Raw genomic sequence first — 26,500 nt, 5'->3', positions numbered from 1 at the left:
TACCCAAGTGACAGTATTCATCTACTTCCTTTAAGACTTCATTTCCTAGTCTAGTATTACCTGCATTACTTTGTTCTACTGCACCCCATTACTTTTGTTTTGGACGTGTTTTTTTCCTCCTTACCCAAGACTCCATCCATACCATTCAGCAACTTCTCCAGATCTTCTGCAGTCTCAGATAAAATAATATCATCGGCAAATATCAGGGTTTTCATTTCCTCTCCTTGGATTGTGATTCCCTTTCCGAATTCCTCTTTGCTTTGATTTACAGCCTCTATATAAACATTGAAAAGGAGGGGGAAACAAACTGCAGCCATGCCTCACTCCTTTCTGGATTGCTGCTTCTTTCTCAACGCATTCGATTTTTATCACTGCAGACTGATTTTATACAGATTGTAGACAATTCTTCGTTCTCGGTATCTGATCCCGATCACCTTCAGAATCTCAAATAGCTTGGTCCAATCAACATTATCGAATGCGTTTTCTAGATCTACGAACGCCAAGTACGTGGGTCTGTCCTTAATTCGATCCTCTAAGATCAGACGTAAAGTCAGGATTGCTTTACGTGTCCCTACATTTCTTCTGAAGCCAAATTGATCTTCCAACTGGTTTCAATTTGTCTTTCCATTCTTCTGTAAATAATACGTGTTATAATTTTGCAGGCGTGAGATACTAAACTATAATACTTACAGTACTTATTAATAATTGAATTCACCGAGCTCGATAGCTGCAGTCGCTTAAGTGCGGCCAGTATCCAAATAATCGGGAGATAGTGGGCTTGAGCCCCACTGTCGGCAGCCCTGAAGATGGTTTTCCGTGGTTTCCCATTTTCACTCCAGGTAAATGCAGGGGCTGTACCTTAATTAAGGCCACGGCTGCTTCCTTCCACTTCCTAGGCCTTTCCTATCCCATCGTCGCCATAAGACCCATCTGTATCGGTGCGACGTAAAGCAAATAGGAACAAAAAAAAATTGAATTCATGCACATCGAAGGTTTACTGTGCTATTATTTGTGCGAATCTCTGCTCTCTTGTACAGAGGTGGACAGACGTATTCAAATATATGGATATGCAGCTTTAAATTTTGAATTTATCGACTCAGAAGGTGTAATTATATATTATTTCGTGATTCCAGTGATGCGTTATAGTGTGTTTCAAACATATACGCAGTACACGAATGATAAGAATACCTGTATATTATTTAACATGTGATTTCCCTTAACAACGTTACGTTACCGTATGACACAAGTATTCAAACGCGCTTCTATGATCCAGGAGTAAAACACAGTAAACGTTGGAAATGACGTTTGAACATTCAGAATTCCACACTCTTGTCTGCTGTCATGTAGTACACAAGCAACTTCAGTTACGAGTGGCCACAGTCCAAATGGGGCGGAAAGGAAAATAGACGACTCTAGAGGAGAGAAAACTCCTCTTGCATATGCATGAACAAAACAAGACACGTAAAGAAATTGGAGAAGCTGAACACAAAAATCCGTCCGCTGTGTAGTGTGTCATCCTAAGACTTTAATATTACTTATCTAGACTCACAGAGCGAGCTGATGCTATGCGAAATATTGAACACTTTCGCGCATCGCCATGTTGTGGGCGCTTCAGCTTCGACTGCATGGCTAGCACGTGGTAATGTTTACAGTTCCTTGAATGTTTTCGAATTAAATCATGTTTGTTAGTGGATCTGTTGTAGTATTATAGGCCAATGTGACGGAGTGATAATATATTCTCAAATATTTTCAAGGAATGTGGGACGTTATGAAATACGGTAGTTAAATTGGTCGGCAATATTAAAGGGAGATAAGTTAGGCCTTACGTGTGGAATGGAAAGGTATTCACGTGAGTGAATATATGTGCAGGCTTTATACTTGTACAGATCGCTATCAGAAGGGATCTGGTATTTCTTTTTACAGGTGAGTAGAAATTGAACTTTTTTAAAAATGACTTTCAATTACCATAATCGAGAACTAAGCAGGTTATAGGGTTGTTGATTCATAGAACGTATGGGCGTGACATTTAGTATGTTTTGGCTTATTATTATTATTATTATTATTATTATTATTATTATTATTATTCTACTTCTGCCGGGCTGAGTGGCTCAGGCGGTTGAGGTGATGGCCTTCTGACCCCAACTTGGCAGGTTCCAACCTTGTGCTCAAGTACGTCAACCTCGTGCCGGTAGATTTACTGGCACGTAAAAACCTCCTTCAGGATTACATTCCGGCATCTCGGCGTATCCGAAAAACCGAAAAGGTAGTTTGTTGGACAAGCCAATAATATTATATTATCTTCTTTTCCTTGGCCTTTTTCCGATTCGGGGATAATTCTTTAGAACTAAACAGCTGTTCTCAAAAGGCATACATATATTTTTAAACAGACTGTGTACCAGTATTATAAATGTGTTATAAACGTGAGCCTAGAATCCGTAAAATATGATTGATAAAGCTTGATAAAACCCTACTGTTAGGGTAAAGTATTACTTCAAATTACACCACTCATCAAGGTTTTCATAACATAGACAAGAATAACTATTTTTAGGTAATGTGTAGGTCCTGATTACAAATATGGCCTAGGAAAATTGCCTACACGTCACATTTTTTATAAACTCATATTTTTTATTTAGCGAATTATATAAAAATATGTTATAATCTACCCACTTTGAAAAAAGGTTATTTTTTAACATAGATCTTTTACACAAATACGTATAATTTCCGTTCTTTTAAAGTAGAGGAGACCGGGGCAAGTTGACGATGATAAGCTTTCTTTCGACATTCCGCCGGAACATGGCGCGTATTACGGCTGTGATGACATGCTTATTACTGCTTACCTTTTCGTGCAACACTACTGCCATATTCAACGTTCTTGTTTAAATAGCTTTTTCATAAAGTAGTAACGTTTAATATTGTGTAAATTCGTCATCTTGCCCCATGCCCGGGGTAAGTTGACGAACCTATTGGGGTAAGATGACGAGCATTCTTCTCAACTGTTTCAACACAGAACTTCACTGAAATTTGTTAAACACGCCATCAAAACGTGAAGTAACTTAATTTTAATTATGTACTACACAAGGATATACATTTCTAAAGAACATAAATTTGAAGAACTGTTAAAATACTTTAAAATACATTTAAAATAACTTTTAGAAGTTCCTGCTAAAATTAATAACTACTGTGCACTACATTGAATACAAGAACTCTGAGGAAAACAGTTTTAAACTGGAATATACTCAGCACATATCACAGAGAAACCGTCCACTACCTTCATAACTTGTGCAGTCTTCATGCCACCACTCTTTACAGTTATTATTATCACACACTGATCCAGTTTTCATTTACAGGATGAACATAGGCGAATTTTATTCACTGTTCTTCATAATATCTTTCTGTTGTCACTGCTGGAGAGCAGTCTTCTTCATCAAATATTTGTGGGTTGAATGGGTCAATTCCACATGCTTCAAATCTTTCAATGACGTTGCATTACGAGACATCTGAGATTCTTTGGCAGCATGCATTGCGGCTATCATGCTTACTTCATCCCAGTCCCGTCTATCCGTCTTTCTAGGTAGTTCTGCAATTAGTGCAAGGGTACGGAAGACTACGTGTAAACTATACCTGGCTTGGGGTAAGATGACGAATTCGTCAACTTGGCCCCGTCATCTTGCCCCAGGCTACTTAGAAAGCGGTTTGCCCTTATAATAGACAGACGTCTTGCAATCAAGATTCGGTTAACACTGAAGTCAGTTGGAAATACATTGACATTTAAAGAAAATAAGACGGATAATTCATACTGTGAGCACACTGGTAGTAGAAGCTTCCTGCACATACCTCAGATATTTTAGTGTGACAGCGCCAGATAGACAACCCCCTACCACTGCCTGTCACAGACTGAAAGAAATTTCCTTTTATGTGTAGGTTATACGTGTGATAACGGACCCAAGGTCACACGGTTGCTAATATAGTGAACACAATACTACAAAAGTTACGGTCGATTCGTCATCTTGCCCCGGTTTCCCCTACCATTTGAAACATACTTTCTCTTTTGTGGTTTGAATGAGTGTTACCTTTCGGGATGGTTTATTGTTTTATTACCCCTATTATGCGTCTGCACGGAGGGTAGGCACATCCGGCTATAACTGACTAATGGGAAGAAGAAATGGTTGCTTGCCATTGCTGCTTCTTCTTCTTCATCATCATCCTGTTTGCAGTGTTGCCAACTTAGCGGATTTTCCGCTAAATTTGGCGGAATTAGAAGACTGTCGGCGGAGAAATATATCATTTAGCGGACAGCGGAATTTTTGGTGGAATTTCAGATTTATTATAGCGGAATTTAGTGTTTGATCCATTTTACGTTTTTAAAAATTTGTACTCCAGTCTGTCTCCGAGCTATTCCGTATTTCTTGTCAAGAGCTAGCAGTCACATGAGGAAAACATGTTATTTTGATTTTTTATGTTATGAGATCATGGTAACATAAATTTGTAATGCGTGGGGTAAGGTTACTTATCTCTTAGTTGAGAATGACGACAGATAATGAAACTGTGATTGAATAGCATTTATATTTATGCTATGAAGGAAGACCGTTGAATGAATTGGCCTGTTCTGTGGGTGGCCCTTGAGGTAGGGGATTCACCTAGTTTGTACCCGGCAGTAAAACGCCTACAAGTTTTAGCTCGCCGGCTCGCAGGCAGGGAGTTAATCCCAGTGAAACTCACAGATCAGGTGAGTGCAGACATTTACTATTATTCTTCTTCTTGCGTTCCGGCCTTCTAAGGACCACGTTACAATTTCAATTGTTCCTCAGTTGTTCTTTCCTTTTCTTCCAGTATTCTTTCATTGTTTCCCTGTGTTTCTTTTTCCTGTCTTCAGTCCACTTTGTGCCTGTTTTCTTTTCCTTCCTCCCTTGGAATCCTTCCATTTGTATGACTTTCTTCCTAAAAATCTTTCTTTCCAATAATTCTTCTTCTCGTATGTTGTTCCTTTCCAGGTCTTTCTTGGCTTCTTGAATCCAGGTGGTAGTTGATTTCTTTTCCCAAAGGTACTTGAAGATTCGTTTAGTTAGTCTATTGTCATCCATTCTGTAAATGTGTCCAAGAAATAGCAGTCTCCTTTTTCTTATTGTTTCTGATATATTTTCTACGTTCTGGTAAATTTCATTGTTACTTCTTAATTTCCAAAACTCTGCAATTCTTGGAGGACCTAATATTTTCCTTATAATTCTTCTTTCTAATATTTCTAATTTATCAAGCTTGTAGTTCAGTGCTAGACATTCGCTGGCATAAAGGCATTCTGGTTTCACTACTGTGTTGTAGTGCTTTATTTTAAGTTTCCTTGATAAGCACTTTTTGTTGTAAGTATTCTTAGTTATACCGTATGCTCTTTCCATCTTTTGTATCCTCTCCTCTATAGCAGATTTTTCTAAACCATTTTCTTGAATTGTCTCACCCAAATATTTGAATTTCTTTACCTTTTCTATTCGACCAATATCCGTTGCTAAAAACTTTGGGGCACTTTTTATATTCGTCAAAAATTTTGTTTTCTCGGCAGAGATTCTCAAGCCTGTCATGTTGGCTGTCTTTTCAAGGAGATTGACTTGCATTGCTGCATCTGTAAGGCTTTCTGAAAGTATGGCAAAGTCATCTGCAAATGCTAGGCAATTTATTGCAACACCTTTGTTCTTCTTACCCAGCATGAGTGGCAATATTTTAGATTCTTTCAGTTTTTCATTCCAAATTCTTACAATTTTCTCTATGACACAATTGAAAAGGAGTGGAGATAGACCATCGCCCTGCCTGACACCTGTATTTATTTTGAAAGGTCGAGATACTTCACCCATAAATTTTACTTTCGAGATAGTGTCTGTAAGTGTTTCACGAATTAGGTTTGCCAATTTAGTTTTAACTCCAACGGATTACTTTATCTAGGGTTTCCCTATCAACAGAGTCAAAGGCTTTTTTAAAGTCAATAAATGTTACAACTATGTCTTTGGAGTTTATTAATCTGTGTCGAATTATAGATTTCAGGTTGAAAATCTGTTCGGAGCAAGATCTTCCTTCTCTAAATCCACCTTGATATTCACCCAATTGACTGTCCAGTGTCGATTTTACTCTATTTAGTAGTATTGTTGAGAATATCTTGTAAGCAACTGGCAAGAGAGATATACCTCTGTAGTTGTTGACATCCTGCTTGTTACCCTTCTTGTGTAATGGGTGTATTAGAGCCACTTTCCAATCCTCTGGGATCTTTTCTGTTTCCCAAATTTCTTCAAAGATTGTTTGTAGATCTTCTATAATTTTTGGTTCAGCCCATTTTAATAGTTCAGCTGTTATGGAGTCTTCCCCACTAGCTTTGTTATTTTTAAGATTTTTTATTGCTTCCTTTATTTCTTCCGCTGTTGGAGGTGAATCAGCTTCTAGATTTTCCTGAATTTCTGAAAATTCTAATTTATGATTTGGCTCAGGGCAGTTCAGCAGGTGTTCCAAGTGTTTTGCCAGAATCTCACAATTCTCGGCATTGTTAAGGCCAATATTACCATTTGCATCTCTGAAGCAAATGTTCCGGGATTGATAACCTTTCTGGTTATTCTTAAAGGTCTGATAGAAATTTCGGGAGTTATTTCTTACAAAATTATTCTCAATTTCTAATAGCTGCGATTTTTCAAAAGATCTTTTAACCTGCCTTATTATTCTTGTTGTTTCCTTTCTTTGTTGTTTAAATAGCTCATAGTGTTCATTCTTTCCAGAACATTTCCATTTTTTCCACTTTTTCACTCTTTCCATAAGTGCTTCCTCACATACGTTATTCCACCATACTTTCTTTTTAGTTTTAACTGATCCAAATACTTTCTTTGCTGCACTATTAATCTGTTTAGATAATTCTGGCCATTTGCCATGCTGAGTTATTTTAATTTCTTCCTGAAAGTTTTCTATAGTTGCTTGTGTAATGTTGAGCCTATGTTGTATTTCATTAATTTTCTCGGCCTTCTTTGATTCCTGCGAGGTAGAAGCTTTAGCTTAATTTTAGAGAGGTAATGATCGGAGTCAAACTCCCCACTTCTTATTACTTTAACATTCATAATTTCCTTAATACTTTCTTGAGAAATAGCTACATGGTCCAACTGAAACTCACCTAACATCGGATTTGGGGACACCCATGTTTTAGCCTTTCTTGGAAGTTTCTTAAAGAAGGTCGACATTAATTTTAGGTGAAAGGATTTACAGAGATTAGTCTCATGCCATTTTTGTTTGTTCTTTATTTACTATTATTATTATTATTATTATTATTATTATTATTATTATTATTATTATTATTATTTGAGATCGAATTTCTTGGCGGAATTTTAGCGGATTTTTGTTAGTATTTAGCGGATCTTGAAAATATAAGTAGGCAACACTGTCTGTTTGCCCTCCAGGGTCGCTTTTTCCCTCGGACTCAGCGAGGGATCCCACCTCTACCGCCTCAAGGGCAGTATCCTGGAGCTTCAGACTGTGGGTTGGGGATACAAGTGGGGAGGATGACCAGTACCGCGCCCAGGCGGCCTCACCTGCTATGCTGAGCAGGGGCCTTGTGGGGGATGGGAAGTTTGGAAGGGATAGACTAGGAATAGGGAAGGAAGCGGCGGTAGCCTTAAATTAGGTACCATCCCGGCATTTTCCTGGAGAAGTGGGAAACCACGGAAAACTACTTCCAGGATGGCTGAGGAGGAAATCGAACCCCCCTCTACTCAGTTGACTTCCCGAGGCTGAGTGGACTCTGTTCCAGCCTTCGTACCACTTTTCAAATTCCGTGGCAGAGCTGGAAATCGAACCCGGACCTCCGGGGGTGGCAGCTAATCACACTAACCACTACACCACAGAGGCGGACGCTTGCCGTTGCATTGTGAAAATACGGTTGCTTGCTGTTGTATTATGAGACAAGAACGTTAGTTCTGATTGTGGAAGTGTTGAGAGTGATACTAGCTAGTTATTCTGCAATAGTGTTAAATGGATCGCAATCGTCGTTCATGTAAAAATTCTCCAAATAGTTTCTAGTTTCTGCTATGTTTATGGGGAATTAACTTTGAAATCACAACGTCGATCAATTATAGACAATGTAAAACAAGCATATTACTTGTATTTTGGCTATAAAGTAGGTGATCAAGATAAAAATTGGGCACCACACGTATGTTATGTAACGTGTTACGTGAAGTTAACAGAGCGATTGCGGGGGAAAATAACAATATGTCTTGCTGTTCCAATGATTTGGCGACAGCCTACCAGTCATCTGGAAAATTGTTTTCAAAGAAAACTAAACGTACCATTGTGAATCCTAATCTACCATCAACCACAAGACCCGTGCCATGTTGTCCAGAGCTTCCTGTCCTTATCCCTCCCCCCAGTGGGGAAGATTATGTCATTCCAGAGGAGCACGAACAATTAGAATCCTCAGACTCCCCTTCAACTTCCGCTGATCCTACCTACATTCCCGAACATCATAAAATACTTAATGATCTAGTTACGGATTTAGGTCTTTCCAAGGAACTTGCTGAACTGTCACATTCTATGTTACAAGAATGGAACTTATTAGCAAGAGATACCAAAATTTCATTGTTCAGAAAACGAAAGCTGACTACTTATTTTGCAATAGAAAATTCAGCGTGCAAAAATGTGATCGGGCTGATGGATGAATTAGATATTGAATACAATCCAGAAGATGGAGACTGTTCATCGATTCCCAAAACTAAGCTTAAAAGCAGCTTTATTACACAATGGCAATACAAAACATATCACTAATTTTGAATGCAGTACATCATAATGAACATCGCTGGGCAATTTGTGGCGGTTTTAAAGTAATGGCTTTGTTACTTGGATTACAATGAGGGTTTACTTTTTGTGGGGCAGTCGAGCAACAGCACAGCATTATGTGGTGAAGGAATGGCCTATCAGAAAAGGTTATATTCCTCGTGAACATAATATTAAATATCCTTCTCTAGTGCAACGAGAAAAAGTACTTCTTCCGCCTCTGCATATAAAACTAGGGCTAATTAATTTTTTATGTGAAATTTCTAGATAAGAGTGGAGAAGCCTTTTAATTCTTAAAGACTCTGTCCCCTAAAATCACTGATGCTAAATTAAAAGAAGCATAGTTGTCGATCCACAAATTAGAAAACATTTGAAGGACTGCTTTTTTTGAGAAAAAACTTAACCCTAAGGAATTAACGAGCATGGAAATATTTTGCATTTGTTGTCAAACGATTTTTTAGGGAATCACAAAGAAGAAAATTATCGCCAATTAATACTTTTTTCTTACTATTTGCTTTACGTCGCACCGACACAGATAGGTCATGGCGACGATGCGATAGGAAAGGCCTAGGAATGGGAAGGAAGTGGCCGTGGTCTTAAGTAAGGTACAGCCCCAGAATTTGCCTGGTGTGAAAATGGGAAACCACGGAAAACCATATTCAGGGCTGCCTACAGTGGGGTTCGAACCCACTATATCCCGGATGCTAGCTCACAGCTGCGCGCTGCTAACCGCACGGCCAATTTACCCGGTGCCAATTAATTCAGACGATACTAAGAAACTACAAGGAAATGGGCTGCCGTATGTCACTGAAGATCCACTCTTACATTTACATTTGGACTTCTTCCCTGAGAACTTGGGAGCTGTAAGTGATGAGCAGGCAGAGCGATTTCACCAAGACATTGCTACAATAACGGTATCAAGAAAGATGGGATCCTTCGATGATGGGTGATTATTGCTGGTTTTTACAGAGGGAAGATTCCAGTTCACATAAGAGGAAAAAGAAAGTATTTTTCCCTATTTTATTGCACGAAGAGTAGTTTTTATAAGTCTTATTAGCTGGTCAGTTACTTATAAACCAGTTCTATCATATCTAAGCTACCCTTGAAAATTTTCATACAAAAATGAGAACGAAGAGATTTTTAATAGATCAAAAATCCTGATTTATTCAATGTATTAAGTCAATTTTATACCACAAAAACGGGACGTGTTACAAACTTTTCACTGTCATTTTCGTGTTCAGCGCATGCAAATTAGTTAAGATCAGTCTATTGTATTAATGTTATGGGGTAAAAGTTCAAATTTGTTGAGTAGTGTTATCAATTTTCTGAAAAGTGATTTATTTGTACCATATGTCTTAAGTTCTCAATTTTTTACACTTGCTTTATAATAAAATTGTCAGTACGCTATTCCAGAAAAATCTGACTAGGGCTCAGTCTATAAAAAGCTCATTAAAATCCTGTGAATCTTATTCTGCACTAGAAAACGCTAATCAAACTACCTGTTTAACGTTTTTTTTTTTTTTTTTTTTTTTGCAAGTGCTTTACATTCAACGTAATTCATTTCGTGATGTAAATCATGGTGCTCATTATGTAGAAAAAATTGAAAACACTTTCAATTTTTATTTGCGCTCATATAATGTTAATTCAGTTTGAGCTTGTAAACGCAGTAATATTGGTATTTAAGAAGAGAATATTATGAGGAAGCTTTTACATCTTGAATTATACCATTTTTACTTAAGCCTAAACCACTCAGAGAAACTCAAACTAAGCTAGACATTCATTTCATTTTTTAAACATGTTTTCAATAGAGGTAGACTAGCACCAGTGTAACGATTATCAGACAGCATTTAATTAAATTCAAATCACAAAGAAGTAATAATTTAAGTTGTACTAGTCCAGTTACGTTATTTCATATCCAAACCGAACCCCATGGGCGCAACAGTCCCGAAGGGCCATGGCCTACCAAGGGATCGCTGCTCAGCCCTAAGGCCTGCAGATTACGAGGTGGCATGTGATCAGCACGACGAATTCTCTCTAGCGTTATTCTTGGCTTTCTAGACCGGGGCCGCTATCTCACCTTCAGGTGGCTCCTCAATTGTAATCACGTAAGCTGAGTGGACTTCGAACCAGCCCTCAGATCCAGGTAAAATTTCCAGACCTGACCGGGGATCAAAGCCGGGGCCTCCGGGTAAGAGGCAGGCATGTTTACCCTACACCGCGGGGCCGGCATTACATATTCTTCTGGATATGATATTTAAAAAACGTATTTCTTTTAAGAAACATTTTTGCAGTCGTGACCCTTTTAAACAATCTGTTCACAGAATTGAGTAAAACTTGCTGTAATTATTAGAGACGAATGATGAGCTATGTACCTTTCATGGAAACATTTTACTTCACGGGTTTTCTTTTTGGCCGGTCCCGTAGTGTAGGGGTAGCGTGTTTGCCTCTTACCTGGAGGTTCCGGGTTCGATTCCAGGCCAGGTCAGGGATTTTTACCTGGACCTGAGGGCTGGTTCGAGGTCCACTCAGCCTACGTGATTAGAATTGAAAAACTATCTGACGATGAAATAGCGGCCCCGGTCTAGAAAGCCAAGAATAACGGCCGAGAGGACCCGTCGTGCTGACCACACGCCACCTCGTAATCTGCAGGCCTTCGGGCTGAGCAGCGGTCGCTTGGTAGGCCAAGGCCCTTCAAGGGCTGTAGTGCCATGGGGGGGTATTTTTTTTATGTTGAAGATTCTTGCTATCAGTAGGCCTACAGGAGTTTGTAAATATTTATTTATTTATTTATTTATTTATTTATTTATTTATTTATTTATTTATTTATTTATTTATTTATTTATTTATTTATTTATTTATTTAATTGTTGCCTAATTGTATTTCCTCTTAAAACAACCACCACCACCTGTTCTCCAGTCTGCTGATAGGCGGTAATTGTTATCTCACGATTTGTAATCATACTTAAGTGGTAGACTGCTGTCATTTGAACACGTCTTCGTATTTTCAATAAAACTAATGTATAGAACCTAGGTTTCAATTACATGTATCTGTTCCGAATGTTTAAACTGATCAGTTACAAAAATGACCTTTATATTAAAGTGAGCGACGTGATAATGTTTAAGGTACTGTTATGCCTATATACCAGTTTTTTTCTGTTTTCGGCGACTGAATTTCAAATGTTTGTTTATATATTTATTTTTGTTAATAGTGTATTTTTCAATCTTCGTATTCAGTGTGTTACAAGGATTTTTTTTTAAATATGCACCACTTATAGGCTACCCATAGGATTTCTGGAGATTGTACAATAATAATGCAAAATGTATTCAGTTTTAATACATAAGTATCTTTTAAAACTACCACAGTCTTGGTATATGTATATTTATTGTGTCTGTGCATGGTGGTCGGTGTAGGCTGTCATTAGTTTACTAGGGCCAGGGAATGGCTAAGTTTCCCTGTATGAGACATTATTTGGACACTTTCCGAGATTTAATTTACGGTCCGCGTTTACCACTTTAGGCGTAGGCCGTATTCACCAACGCGAGTAAAAGCGTTTATCTTAGTTTAATGCTACGTAAACCGAGATAACAGTTAAGTTTTCATTCACCAACAATATTATCTCGGATAACGGGTATTATCCCGGTTTGAAATTTTACCGGAGATTGGTTGGCCGGTTAAATAGGAAATCTAAGATAATAGCCTTTCAAGATGGCTGCTCGTAGATGACTGGAATATTTAATTGCTAGAGAAAATCAAGCGACAATTAATATGATCGAGATGATGCCGTTAATAAACGTCCTGGCTGGATAAAAGTACGTGTGACATATTTCGAGGACTACGACAACACTGATTTTCAGACACATTTTAGGTAATCTACACCTTCGACACTGTCAGTGTAGGAGGATAGAATACTTTGGTGAATATTGGACTCTGTTATGGAGGGTAATAAAAAGCCAAGATGACGATGGTTAGACTCTGTTTTAAACGATTTATGGATGAAAAGTATAAAACTAGACGAGGCCATATAAATAGTGACAACTATAGTATGTACCAGATGATCTCTCTAGCATTTCCCGTATTAGCTTGGTTACGTTCAGATTGGACCATGATTAAGTAAACATAGTGGCCATGCCATTAATCGAACTGTCAAGTGTACCCTTCTAACGAAAGCCAGGCAAATTGGATAAATGTCATCGTGTCTTATCGTGGTGGAATAACACATTTTTGTAAGGGTCATAAAGTCCCTTAAGGTCCACCGACGTTCCAGTTAACTCCAGTTTTCATGGGTTGACATAGTTGGATGATCCCGTTGGCTCGGCCTATGCTTCGTTAACACACTCCACATCAGCAAGCAACGGCCATCTTCCTGCATGAATCCACTGCATCATGAAGTTTACAGCACAACTGGATCCTAACATTAACCCGATTTTACTCGAATCATGCCTCATGTCGCCTATTCACCTATGCATTCTAGTGAACCTTTTGTCCTCTTGTCACCTAGAATTTGAACACTGGACTGATGTACTGGACATGCTTCTGGTACCTCTTGCAATAAGTGTGGGTGTATTTATTTTTTTAATTTGAGTTATGTGTTACTGTAAACTATACTGACCCTATGTGATGATCAGTAAACAGCAAAGTCACCTCCGTACAGGCCATGAAGGCCCTTGGGGGAGTGGAAGGTAAAGGCTTCCACCATTGTTAACCTCGGCACGTGATGGGGTAGAGCGGTTAGCTCTACTCCGGCCGCCTTTGCCCCCAGGAATTAACCTGGTACTCAATTTTGGTGTAGTCTGAGTGAACCTTTTTTTAATTTGAGTTTTGTGTTACTGCACCTCCGGAAGTGGAAATCTCGTTTCTTAAATTTTACGACTTCCTGACGGGGATTCAAACCCACGTCCTTCCGGGCGAACCGAGCACGCCTTTACCGCCTCGGCCAGGAAGCCCCTGTGATGATCAGTAATGTCTTAAATATATATTTGGTACATACGTGATGCTGTGGATCGAAGAGGGTATCCCTACATCCTCGGGAAGAAAATGTCCTTTCAGTCTGATTCTCACTTCGATAAATAATTCATATCGACCCGCCATGAGTATACGGTTAGTGTTCATACATTTTTATGGGTTATCTTCTGATAGCTTGGGAATGTCCAGAACTATATTTTCTATCACAAAATTTCATCAGTAACTCTTCTGCTATAACTAATGGCACTAGAGTATATAAATATTTTAAAATAAATAATTATTAAATAACATCTCGTCACGGTGCCCTTAATGATTACATATAACCAAGAACAGGATGCTTAAATATCATTTGGTCTCGTTGTGATAGTACAAATATCACACCCTCGCACTATATGTAGAAGTGAGAGATATTATTGTCAGTATTCGATTTATTATTAATATTATCATCTGTATTTCAGTTGTATGTTTTGTCATTAATATTTATAAGCTGGAAAGTCTCCATATGTGGTATGAGTAATTTGTTTTATACAACGGCTGGGAAAACATTGCTATATTGAACTTGGAAACTTTGCATAAGTCATGTGTATATCCCAGTGTTTGATGGGATGGTCTTCTTGTTGTTGGGAAGTTATATGAATCATGTGAATAGACCAGAATCACATGAGCTTGTTGATGTAGTCGAAAATCTCCAGTGAGTCATGTGAAACACCCCAGAGTTTGTTATTTTCTTGGGACCCAGAAGAAGTTCACGGCGTGGTCTTCACTAGAGGATCCACTCATGATTGGCTGGCCAGGATCAATCTAGGCGTATCATGTGAGAGGAAGGGGAATGCTGATGTCTGTTTAGCAAGCGATCAAACGGCGGGAAGGAACACACACTGTACGGGAATGAAGTAGTGCTGACACACGATACGGGAGTGAAACTGGATATATGGTACTGGTGTGACACTGCTGGAATATACTAGACTGGACTTCAAACGTTTGTGGAACGTAGTCTTTTTATGTTCGTGGAAAGTGGCTGACCGACAAACTGTGGAGTGCTTACGCATTGAGTATTGTATCACTTTGTGGCGGCTTGGTATTACATGTTGCTGAAAGCTGGGAGGTGCTACTTTCCATCATTTATATTCAGGAACAACAAGCGTGTGTTGCTCAAATGTATATATCTTTACAACAAGTGTTAAAATCACTTAACACAGTATTATGATGTACAGTACCTGTGTGATATAATAATTGCCGATTATGAACATCGGCAAGTCGTGTTGATACAGAGACAGTGAAGGGTTCTTGTCTACTGCATAGGCCTATATGTACATTGTTCAACGGACTAATCACAAATGGTGGCTTAGTTCTCGCTGTCGTTTTCCCACTGTTTTCATTGTTGTTGTAAATACGGAGTCTTCCAGCAATATTTTGCGTGTGTATTATGTGTATTTTTTTGGTGTGTTGATGAGGTGCTCATGCACGGATTTTGAGAATATAGTTGGTTATTTTAGAATCAGTGGAGTTATTGGTGAACCTAGGTGCAGTTCCTACCTATTTAGTCGTTTTCAGAAGGTTAGGTAAGGCCTGAAGCAGATGTACCAGTACGCAGCTTTTATGTACACGCCCTGGGAGATAAAGAATTATCATGCTCTATCTAAATTCGAGGGATCCATTCTGGTGAACTCTGGCGCCCGTTCTATGCACATTTGATTAATTATGTTTATTAATTTAATTTATTTCAAGTATTTCATTAAGTTTTTGAGTAATTTTATTTATTAAGTTATTTTTATTTATGATATTTTATTATTATTTATTAGTATTCACAACAGTTACATCGGATATCAAAGAATGAAGTTATAGAAATTGTCAGGTATTTCTAGAATTACAGGTAACATACTGTAAGCCTTTCACTTTCATACTGGTGAAATAATAATAATAATAATAATAATATTGTTATAATTATTATGAACACGGTAAAGGAAATAATTCCACAGGAAAGGTGAACCATCATTCACAGTTCCAAATTACGATTTCACTTGGATAAACTCAGATCTACAATTGGTGAGGTTATTAAGGAGTTCTGAGTCATTAATTTATTTCTAATGACAACCTGTCGACACTGAAAAAATCTGCTTTTCATTAGATCATCGTAATGTAGCCATATAAATAAATAAATAAATAAATAAATAAATAAGTAGCCTTGTGAATGCCCTAAGGGCTACGGCCTCGTGCAATGCAGGGACAATGCTGAGTTTACAGTTTAACTTATCATGTGAACAGACCATATAGACGACTAAAATTTGCTTACTGGGGTGGAGTCCCCGTTCAAGATTCAACTCTTGGCTTCGTATTTCTGTAAGTCTTCAATTGAAATGCTTAGAAGTTACGAGGAGAGGATTGTTTTTCCTCATTTTCGTAAAATTATGCATCATCTGTACCTATAAAATTGTGTTAGCTCCTCGTTTCTAATGAAGCATCGAAGGCACTTCCATCACTTCTTTAACACAATCAATGACGAGAGATCTCTTTAAAAACATTTATACCCCTATGGGTATGGGGATAGAATACATCGAATATAGCTTGTCCCTGTCGTAAAGGTCGACTAAGAAAGGTGCACAATCAGAGGCTCTCATCTTGGGAGCACAGAGTGGACACTGAACCCCTGTCTGACTCTGGAATTGATTTCACATACTTGTGTCCTATTCGACCTCCCTTGGCCAACTCTTATTCTCTTCCGACCCACACGGTATTAGGTACACGAAGCTTAGAAAATGTTATATTCTCACCCGTCTTGTACTTTTTCTATATTTTGCCTAAACCTTCATTCTTCGAAGAATGGGAGAATTTTTCCTTTTTCTTCCCTGATTAGATTTAAGTACTTCTTTCATCATGATAGTCATCTGACCAGCATCAACATCACCTTAAAAATATTGTGTTAATACCATTGAATACATATCGTTGTCTTAGATAGCATGAGGTGGTCGTGGTGATTATTGTTTTAAGAGGAAGTACAACTAGGTAGCTATCCCCTTTATAACACTAATCAGAGAAAAAATGGAAGGATCCGACACTTCGAAAAATGAAGGTATCGGCCAAAGGAAGACGAGGGCTACGAAGGGCATGAAAATGAAAGACTCCCTAGGCCTCGCAACCTAATACCGTTGGCGTCGGAAAAGAACAAGAGTTGGTCAAGGGAGGTTGGATATGATAGTTGAAAATGAGGAGCATGGCTCAAATAAGTGAAAGCGGTGCTAGGACTCAGTAAAAGGCCGCGTGGTCGCCAACCCACGGCACATACCTCACAGGTAAAGACAGTCGATCCCTTTAATATGAGACATTATAATTACGGGAGGAACAACACGGGCAAGATACATTTCGTGCTAATTGGGAACATGCATAATTTTCAAAAATATTTTTTTTTGAAAAGTACACCAATGAAATAGTACGTAAACGTATTACATTGTGGTATGTTGCCTTGTTTTCTACCATTAAAAAAATGTTTAATAGTGCCTTTCCGCAAGGCGAGTGAAACGGCCTCTGACGTAAGCGGCGCGCTGTGACGTCACGATCCAGTACCACATGGAGCTCTACCAGCCGTTGTGCATCAGCCGTTGCTAAAAGCCGATTGTTTATTATTCATGATCGCGAGTAACTTCGAAATGACAGAAGAAAGGTTCGAAACAGCACAGTCAGACAATCTACCCTGTGTAGATGTCATCATTCTTGAAAAATGTGACTTTTGTGGCCGCAGAAATTCGCGGATAACAAGCAAGTTTGTAAGTGGCGTCTTTTATATACGTGCAATGTACTGTAACCCATAGTATTAGGATAACAACGAACCTGGATAGATATCACATCACTTTCAACATTTCCTTCTAGACTGATTCCCCTATTAAAGAATAACATTACATTTTCGGGCTTTCAGCATTAGTAAAGTAAGAAATCGGATTTCAGCACTAACATAAACATATAGGTAGCATTATAGTACTAGTCCGCTTCTGTGGTGTAGTGGTTAATGTGTGCCACTCCCGGAGGCCCGGTTTCGATTCCCGGCTCTGCCATGAAAGTTGAAAACAAATAGTACGAGGACTGGAACGGGGTCTACTCAGCCTCGGGAGGTCAACTGAGTAGAAGGGTTTCGAATCCCACCTCAGCCATCCTCGAAGTGGTTTTTCGTATTTTCCTACTTCTCCTCCAGGCACCTAAGGCCACGGCCGTTTCCTTCCCTCTTCCTTGTCTATCCCTTCCGATCCTCCCATCCTCCAACAAGGCCCCTGTTGAGCATAACAGGTGAGGCCGCCTGGGCGAGGTAATGGCCCTCCTCACCAGTTTCATCACCATACTCAAAGTCTCAACGTTTCAGGACACTGCCCTTGAAGTGGTAGAGGTGAAATCCCTCGCTGAGTCCGAGAGAAAACCAACCCTGAAGGATAAACTGATTAAGAAAGAAAGAAAGAAAGAAAGAAAGAAGGAAAGAAAGAAAGATCATAGTACTATAGGGCTATAATCTATCATTCCCAAAAAAATATATATTTATGGTTGGGACAACTGGCCTACCCACTTCCAGGGCCCATGAAAGAGAATTTAATATCTTTGTGGAGGGAAAAAGTTAAACATGATAAAGATAAATATGACTTCACAAGTCGGGCTGAGTGGTTCAGACTGTTGAGGTGCTGGCCTTCTGACCCCAACTTGGTTCAGTCCGGTGGTAGTTGAAGGTGCTCAAATACGTCAGCCTCGTGTCCAAGACGTAATTGAAGCATTTAAATAAAGCATTATACATTACAATTTAAAGTTTTACCACTAGAACAGCTGACATGGAAAAGTGATTTGAAAATTCAAATTCATCTTACGTTAAAATATTAAAAAAATATATATATAAACTGTAAACTTTTCCGATATATCACCAGCATTTCTCCGGCTCGCCAAAATCCATTTCTTCCTAGTTTTAGCGTCTTTGGAACATTTATAAACAATTTGTTTGGTATGGTATGCGATGTGCTATTGCACATCGGAACTCTACACCATTTATAAGTTTTCTGCCTCACTGTCTGCGCAGGATTCATTTTAAGTCTAAAATATACCACTCAGATTATTATCCAATGTATAGACCTCGAATTTAACCATACTAGATACTAACGTAAAGTAGAAACACGCGAAGTGTATCCTGCTTCTCACAGCACACTGTGTTATTTCGTCTGCTAATTCAGTCAACCTGTACGATGACGTCAGACCAATGAGATCGCGTGCTTGCGTGACGTGACATTTTCGTAGATTTTTATCACGTTTGGAGTTATTATTTGTACATTCTGATCACATTTTTGAATTCTGCATGAAATTTTGAATCAGATTAGCATATTTTTAATTAAAACCCCGGATCATGCATGTTCCCTATTGCACGTGATAATTTCAAATCCCCTTCTCCGTTATGTTCTTGTGTTTTGTTTTTACAATTTGCTCTACGTCGCACCGACACTGATAGGACTTATGGCGACGATGGGGTAGGAAAGGAGTGGGAAGGAAGCGGCGGTGGCCTTAATTAAGTTGCAGCCTCCACATTTGCCCAGCGTGGAAATGGGAAACCACGTTAAATCTTCAGGGCTGCCGGTAGTCGGCTTCGAACCCACTATCGCCCGAATGCAAGCTCACAGCTGCGTGATCCTAACCGCACGACCGACTCGCTCGGTGCTCCGTTATGTTTTGAATATTCTGCTTGAACTTTTTATGTTCATGTTCCATTAGTTAAAATAAATGTGACCGAGTTCGATAGCTGCAGTCGGTTAAGTGCGGCCAGTATCCAGTATTCGGGAGATAGTGGGTTCGAATCCCACTGTCGGTAGCCCTGAAGATGGGTTTCCGTGATTTCCCATTTTCACACCAGGCAAATGCTGGGGCTGTAACTTAATTAAGGCCACGGCCGCTTCCTTCCCACTCCTAGCTGTTTCCTATCCGTCGTCGCCAGAAGACCTATCTGTGTCGGTGCGACGTAAAGCAAATAGCAAAAAAAAAAAAGTGTGCTCTTTCCCGATAGGCATCAGATACCCATCTTTTGATACCTGTGATGCTTTGAAATAATCGGATTATGCTTGAAAATGAAAATGAAAACCTACGACCTGTTTTTCAGTCATTGACCGGGTCAGGGATGGAATGAATGAAGCCCCCATCTTGCGGTGAGGATAGGAATTGTGCCGGCTGCCGAGGCCTGTCGCACTCCTCTGGGGTTAGTGGAATTAACGCAGTGTTTATGACTGAGGAAGTAAATATATATATATATATATATATATATATATATATATATATATATATATATATATATATATATATCCTTATTTTTTAATAGTTTGACAAGTATTTTAGATGATATACGGAATTTTGTGTAGAACAGCTCAGTATTATAATTAACCATTTTTTTTTAAAAGAACGCCAGTCCAAAGAAAAAATTGAAAGTAGAGAACATATTTGAATACTTGATGCCTTAAACGTACTGAGTCTGATGTAATATATCTACATCAGAAGAAACCGTGAATAAATAATAAGCTATATAAACACAGCCCATGCTAAAAACCATAACGAAGATTTCTCCATCATCAATCAACCCGCTCCAAAAGAAATCATATCTGCCCATTTTAACTTAATAGTTGGAAACCAGAAGTCATTCGTAGAACAAGTGCGACAAATGCCTTTTACTGGTAAGAACAAACAGTGTAAGGAAACTATTGCCCATGAACTTTGCTCTAAAATGTCCTCGGAAATTACTCCCTCCACCTCTTACCCACTTCTACATCAGTCAAATGGTGTTAGCTGTTATTTCAATTTGCAAAATAACGGGATTGTCAGCTCTACTCACCAGTCAGTGACGAGACGTATGATATTCGAAGTATCAATAATAATTGATGTTAATGAATATTGAAGGTCTGTTTCGATTAATAATGTTATTTGTTTTACGTCCCACTAACTACTCTTTTACGGTTTTCGGAGACGCCGAGGTGCCGGAATTTAGTCCCGCAGGAGTTCTTTTACGTGCCAGAAAATCTACCGACACGAGGCTGACGTATTTGAGCACCTTCAAATACCACCGGACTGAGCCAGGATCGAACCTGCCAAGTTGGGGTCAGAAGGCCAGCGCCTTAACCGTCTGAGCCACTCAGCCCGGCATTCGAAGTATCAAAAAGCTTCCTTAATTCTAAACCTGGTATAATAATAATTATCATTACCGTTATACAAGTTGCTATTGAAAGTATAACATTATAATTATTTTATCACACACACGTATGTAGGATTGATGAAATACGATATCCCATTCTGCTAAATTAAAACAGAAAGAGATGATTTAATGATGCCAAACACTTCCTGGTGATGCGTCCTTCGTACACTATCATAAGTAAATAATTAAAGTTGTTTTAAATCGTTATGCATATTTTCATGACTTTAACATTATTACCTATTATTACGTACTTAACACTTACTATTCGTTGCATAAATTGTAAAATAAATGTTGAAAAATATGGGCTCGCCCAATAGAAATATTAGTGCAAACGTCACTTGAAAACAAGTAATATTTGCAAGATTAAAAGTTGACCAAGACAGTAGCCGAAATGTTTCATCAGTTTGGAGGATAACGTAGTGGGATTGTTAAAAAGAGAAATAGGGTACAGTCTCAAAAACGCGCATGAAATTGCTCTCCGTGTAAAGTATCAACCGACGGTCATGTTTCATTGCAATTGAGATGAATGGCTGCTGGATACCCCCACCCCTATGCTCTCTCTCTCTCTCTCTCTCTCTCTCTGTACGCCGACGTCTTCCTAGACATGCGTCACATCATTGGCTCGAACAGAATCTGGCAGCTGTTCGTCGTTCGATTAAAAGGTTTCATAGATAAAGTATTTTTGCTTGGCTTCTCACTAGCGTTAGCACGTTCAGTTAGAACTGATTCTCGAATGCAATATGATATTACTCTGAATCGATGACAGGTATGTGCTTTGTCCCATATCGTCCATCTGTTATATACAGTAGTTCCCTGTCATGCTATGTAACACCCACCGAGACTTACCTTATTTCATTTTCTCCGCGTGCCATTTATTTTCCTTGATAGAATATTGACTAAGGTCTGTTATTCATCAGACTGCAACAAACATGACTGTATGTGTAGTAGACGTCAGGATTAAAACGACAGAAACCCCTATGAAATTATTTATTTTTAATTAAGCTTAGGTTAAAATTACCGTTACCTGTTAACTTTAACCCCTCCCACTTCCTGTCTCTTCACCAATTTGTTACAGATGACAGAAACGTGGGCGTGTCTTGATATGTTCGTCCTTCATAAGTTACTATTTTACTGAATAACAAGATTCATAATCTACGATTGTATGTTCTGAAATGGTGCTTAATTGACATTTAATAACGATTATCCTAATATATCTAAGATATATGTCTGCATTTGAAATTATCAATAGGTTTATAGATGCTTTCTCGTCGGTGATTATTGTTACCGCTACTGTTTTTCTCATACCCATCCCAAAACGGTCTTACTTTCCTTCTCCTATAGTTGCTGATTACTAAGATTGTTATGGTACGCATATATTGTTGTCATTTGCCATGTCTAGCTGAACAATCCTGATTTCGTGACCTCAACTACAAAATTATTCGTTTAGAAAACCAGTTGCCCTTAATCTCTGCGTATTTCACCAGCATTCATAACTCGTTATATTTCGTATTTTCCTCTGTTATCCCTACATATGAAAGCCTATATAGAATATCGTTTCCTCGTTCACTTAGCCTATGACCTTGTTAGAAAATCAAATTGTTGTTCTTCTAACTAAAATGCATTTGAAACCATTGATGCCTTTAAAATTTAAATAATACCAAGCGAGTTGGCCGTGCGGTTAGGGTCGCGCAGCTGAGAGCTGACGTTCGGGAGATAGTGGGTTCGAATCCTACCGTCGGCAGCCCTGAAGATAGTTTTCTGTGGTTTCCCATTTTTACACCAGGAAAATGCTGGGGCTGTATCTAAAGGGCACGGCCGCTACCTTCCCAATCCTATCCCTTTCCCATCCTGCCGTCGCCGAAAACCTTCGATGTATTAGTGCGACGTTAAACAAGTAGAAAAGTGATTTAATGTCACATGTGCTGTTAGTGTATTGTCCCTAATGGTCATCTATAGGCTACCTGAAAATCATTGTTAACTTTTGAGTATAACATTTCTAAATGCCTTTAATGTTGTTTTCTCGGATTCTGCACTGTTGTCTTACCATTTTCATGAATATTAGGATCCATTTCGTAGAACAAAATAATGCGTTTATTTTTTATGACAGTAATGTTAAGAAAATGTTATTACACCATTCTTTAACTTTCCGTTTATGCAGGCGTAATATTATTCTTTTCGTGTTGTAGAAACTATGAATATTGGCTGTCGATGTAGGTTACTATAACTGTAACTCTAATTTAGAATTGTAACGTTTGCACCATGTCTGATTTTCCTACTTCATCGATATATATTTATATCGGTGATAACCCAGATGATGAATGGCGTAGATTTCTGTCCCGGGACACATTAAGTTCTATTGACTAGATATCGGCTTACCTACCTTTTCTTTCACCGTATGGTTTTACCTTCGCATAAGTTAAATTATTGGTAAACCATACATTGTAAATACTTAATATATTTGATTGTTTTTAGTAGTGCTCCAGTTTCCGCTAATAACATATGTTACCTTCGTAATACAACACTCACTACCGACACAGTTAACACTCACTTGGACATAAACACTTCTTCCCCTTCTTTTCTGCCCATTATGTATAATATGTATAATATACATAATGTGCAAAGTGGAAATGTAATTGGCAATGACACATTGTGGTGATTTAAAGAAAGCCTGTAATTGCTTCCAGCCATTTTCCAGACCTCGTGACCGCCAGTCATTGGAACCCTGGCATTTTGCCATTTCCAGCCTTCCCCGGTTTTTATGTTATGCAATAAAGATGCTAATTATCTGCCGGGACGGTACCTTGCAGGTTGCTCGTCACCAGGACGGTGGCGGTGGCGGCGAGTACACTCAGCTGGAAGAGGAGGAGGCTGCGGCCAGTCATGATGGCCTCCTTGTGGACTGCAGCTCACTTCGCACTCTTGCTCACGATCTTAGCACTAATACATTCGCCACTCCACCGTGGGACCCCACCAGTACACGTCGCGAGTAGCATTCGGACTGGGCTGACGTGCACAGCGACTCGGCGTTCTTCCCCCACCACTGACTCGCAACCCTAAGACATGAGGGCCTGGAACAAGAAGAAGAATGCTTCTATCACGTCCAGTCGCTGTGAACACGCGCTCCGATGAACAGGAAGAAAGAGCTCGTTGCCTACAACTTTACCACTCGGATCAGTCGTACCATCGTCTTCGATCTGCATCGCTATGAGCCCCTGGTTGCTATTATCGTGGTACCATTCGAAGATTTTACAACACAGCAGCAATTTTCGTTAGTCTTAACTGATTGATATGTTGAAATGTCCTTAAAATAGTGTCGATCTTTATTTTACATCGTCAATTATTCGAAAAACTGTAATTTGTCTTCCAACAGACCGACTCGGTAGAAGAACGGCTTCGCTGCTTGCATTCTATACACCAGAGTCAAGTGCCCGATTCGAACCTTCGGATGGGATTTAGTAATGGTATATCCTCGATAAAACAAACAAAATAGATTGAGTGGAAAAGACTTCATGAAATTGCTACAATACCTTAGGGTGTCTTTGTGGTACATCTTTGCTTAGCTAAGTGGCCAGTAGAGCAGTCACCAAGACTCGAAAATTGACAGTAACATTTTCAAAATAAGTCGAGATACATGAGCTGTCAGGTCCCCCCCCCCGTGAGTTGAATTTTTCTCGCACTGTAATTAGTCATGTTTCATGAAGTAGGTAGGGTATTTGATCAGTTAGAAAACTGTGGGTGTGGATATCAGGTGGTGTGACTGTGACGGGTTACAAGATAGACTCGTTGGTGTTAGCCGATCGGGCCCGGTGGGAAGAGCTCCCGGGAGCGCACTCTTCCGACGCCGACGATATATTTAGAGCGCCGCCGTGGGACCCTTATATGGCACGCATCAGTCGAGCCTCTCCTCTCCTCTGCTCTCAGATGCTCCCATGCGGCAGCTATATAATGCACACACTTGTCTGCCGTTGGCGTCCGCGGTACAACCAAGACAAAATATTGCTACTCGCATCCTTAACTTCCTATGACGATCTTGACGTATGATTTTCAAAATCCAATTCATCTTTTTAAGTACTAGTCTGTTCTTGTCCTTGATCTATTTTGTATGTTCGTTTTTAAAGCATTATCAGAGGGCTGTGGTACTGTTTAACTATACCTTGGAAGCAGATGTCCCATTTCCTCTTAATCTTGTTATAAATGAGTTTCTGTCAAATATCGACCACCTTTCTCCATGTCACCATCCCATCGATCTCAGTCATTTTCTCTAGAAAGAATTATTGAAGTGCTTATATTTTGCAGTATAATTTAAGAATTAGATTCACAAAATAGTAATGATATATTCTAGAATATTGTATAAAGGAGTGATGCCTAAAGTAGTGTTGATTACTAATGTGGTAGGGAAAGGAAATTCAAAATTAGAAAATTACAATCTCAGAATTGTGATAAACGTTCATTTTTATCGAGTAATTCATTCAATGCATATGTGTTTTTTTTCTTTGTTTCTGAAAGGCAAAAGTTTGGTACGCATAGAACCTATTGCTAAAGTTACTTGTAACCAGTAAACGTGGTGAGCGGTATGGAGATGGAATATATGAATGCGGCGTCCTCACTGATGGCTGGTTGGATCCTCAAGAGATCCATCATCAGCTGTTATAGGTAGCCTAGGCGTCGCTGAAGAGACGCGGCAGAGAAATGAGGAATGAGGTAGTTTATCATTGCTTTCTTCGCCGAGCCAGAAGGTGCTGTCACATCAGTCTGCTAAGCCCACTATAATGTATACCCAACCGACCGAATGAGCAACATCGTTCGTCACAGAGACTGGCTGCATAAGGAATGATACTATTAATAATACTCATACCTCAGTCACTTTTGTATCATCAAACCCAATGATGAGACAGACAGAAAAATGAATAATAAAACTCGTTCTAGCCCATACCAGAAGAGAGTGCTCTCTGCATACTGTATCTCGCCCGGACTGAATCTGGGCAGAATTACAGAACTGTAAAATATTGTAGTTTAAGCAATATTGTCAACCAGGTTAAGTTACTGCCATTGTATTGGGAATGCATGATTAGTAGGAATGTTGGGTTTAAATCGCCAGGGAAAATTTTCCCCGCGGTGTCTCCCCCACCCCCCCCACCCCCCCCCCCAACCCCAACCCCACCGCTCTTTCTACGCTAGGTGAATGATAGTATCTTTCTACCAAGCGAGCTGGCTACGCGGCTTGAGTAATGTATCTGTTGGGTTGCACTCGAGAGATTCTCACATCAGGCAAATGCTGGGGCTGTGCCTTAAGGCCACGGTCACTTCCTTCCTAATCCAAGCCCCGTTCAATCCCTTCTTCGCGGTAAGACCTGTCTGTGTCGGTGCGACGTAAAATATATAGCAATAATACTTCTCCCAAGGTCACAGTTATCACCTTCGTATCCTTGCCTCAAAATACACGTGAAATCAATGTTACTTAAACGCAATGTATTAGAGGGAAGTCATGCAACTATTTCATATTTATTTGTGCATTTTGATATTGCATTAATTATTTACTTCCTGTTGTGAGGGGATATCAATACT

General features: G+C 39.2%; 2 protein-coding genes across 4 annotated transcripts in view; one reads left to right on the top strand and one right to left on the bottom strand.

The window, feature by feature from the left end:
• LOC136866084 (uncharacterized) overlaps positions 1–23,952 on the bottom strand; it is a 215,486-nt gene extending 191,534 nt beyond the window's left edge. For both annotated transcript variants that reach the window (XM_067142746.2, XM_068226602.1), the window contains exon 1: positions 23,736–23,952. In XM_067142746.2, coding sequence (XP_066998847.2) covers positions 23,736–23,817 — 82 coding nt within the window. In that variant the 5' untranslated portion in view covers positions 23,818–23,952. The remainder of the gene's footprint in view (positions 1–23,735) is intronic.
• Positions 1–26,500, top strand: part of LOC136866085 (putative protein FAM10A4) — a 405,358-nt gene that overhangs the window by 270,354 nt on the left and 108,504 nt on the right. The window lies entirely within an intron of this gene.

Source organism: Anabrus simplex, chromosome 3, assembly GCF_040414725.1.
Source record: "Anabrus simplex isolate iqAnaSimp1 chromosome 3, ASM4041472v1, whole genome shotgun sequence".
NCBI lineage: Eukaryota > Metazoa > Arthropoda > Insecta > Orthoptera > Tettigoniidae > Anabrus > Anabrus simplex.
The sequence above is the reverse complement of the archived record's forward strand: the minus strand, read 5'-3'. Positions and strand labels throughout refer to the sequence as shown.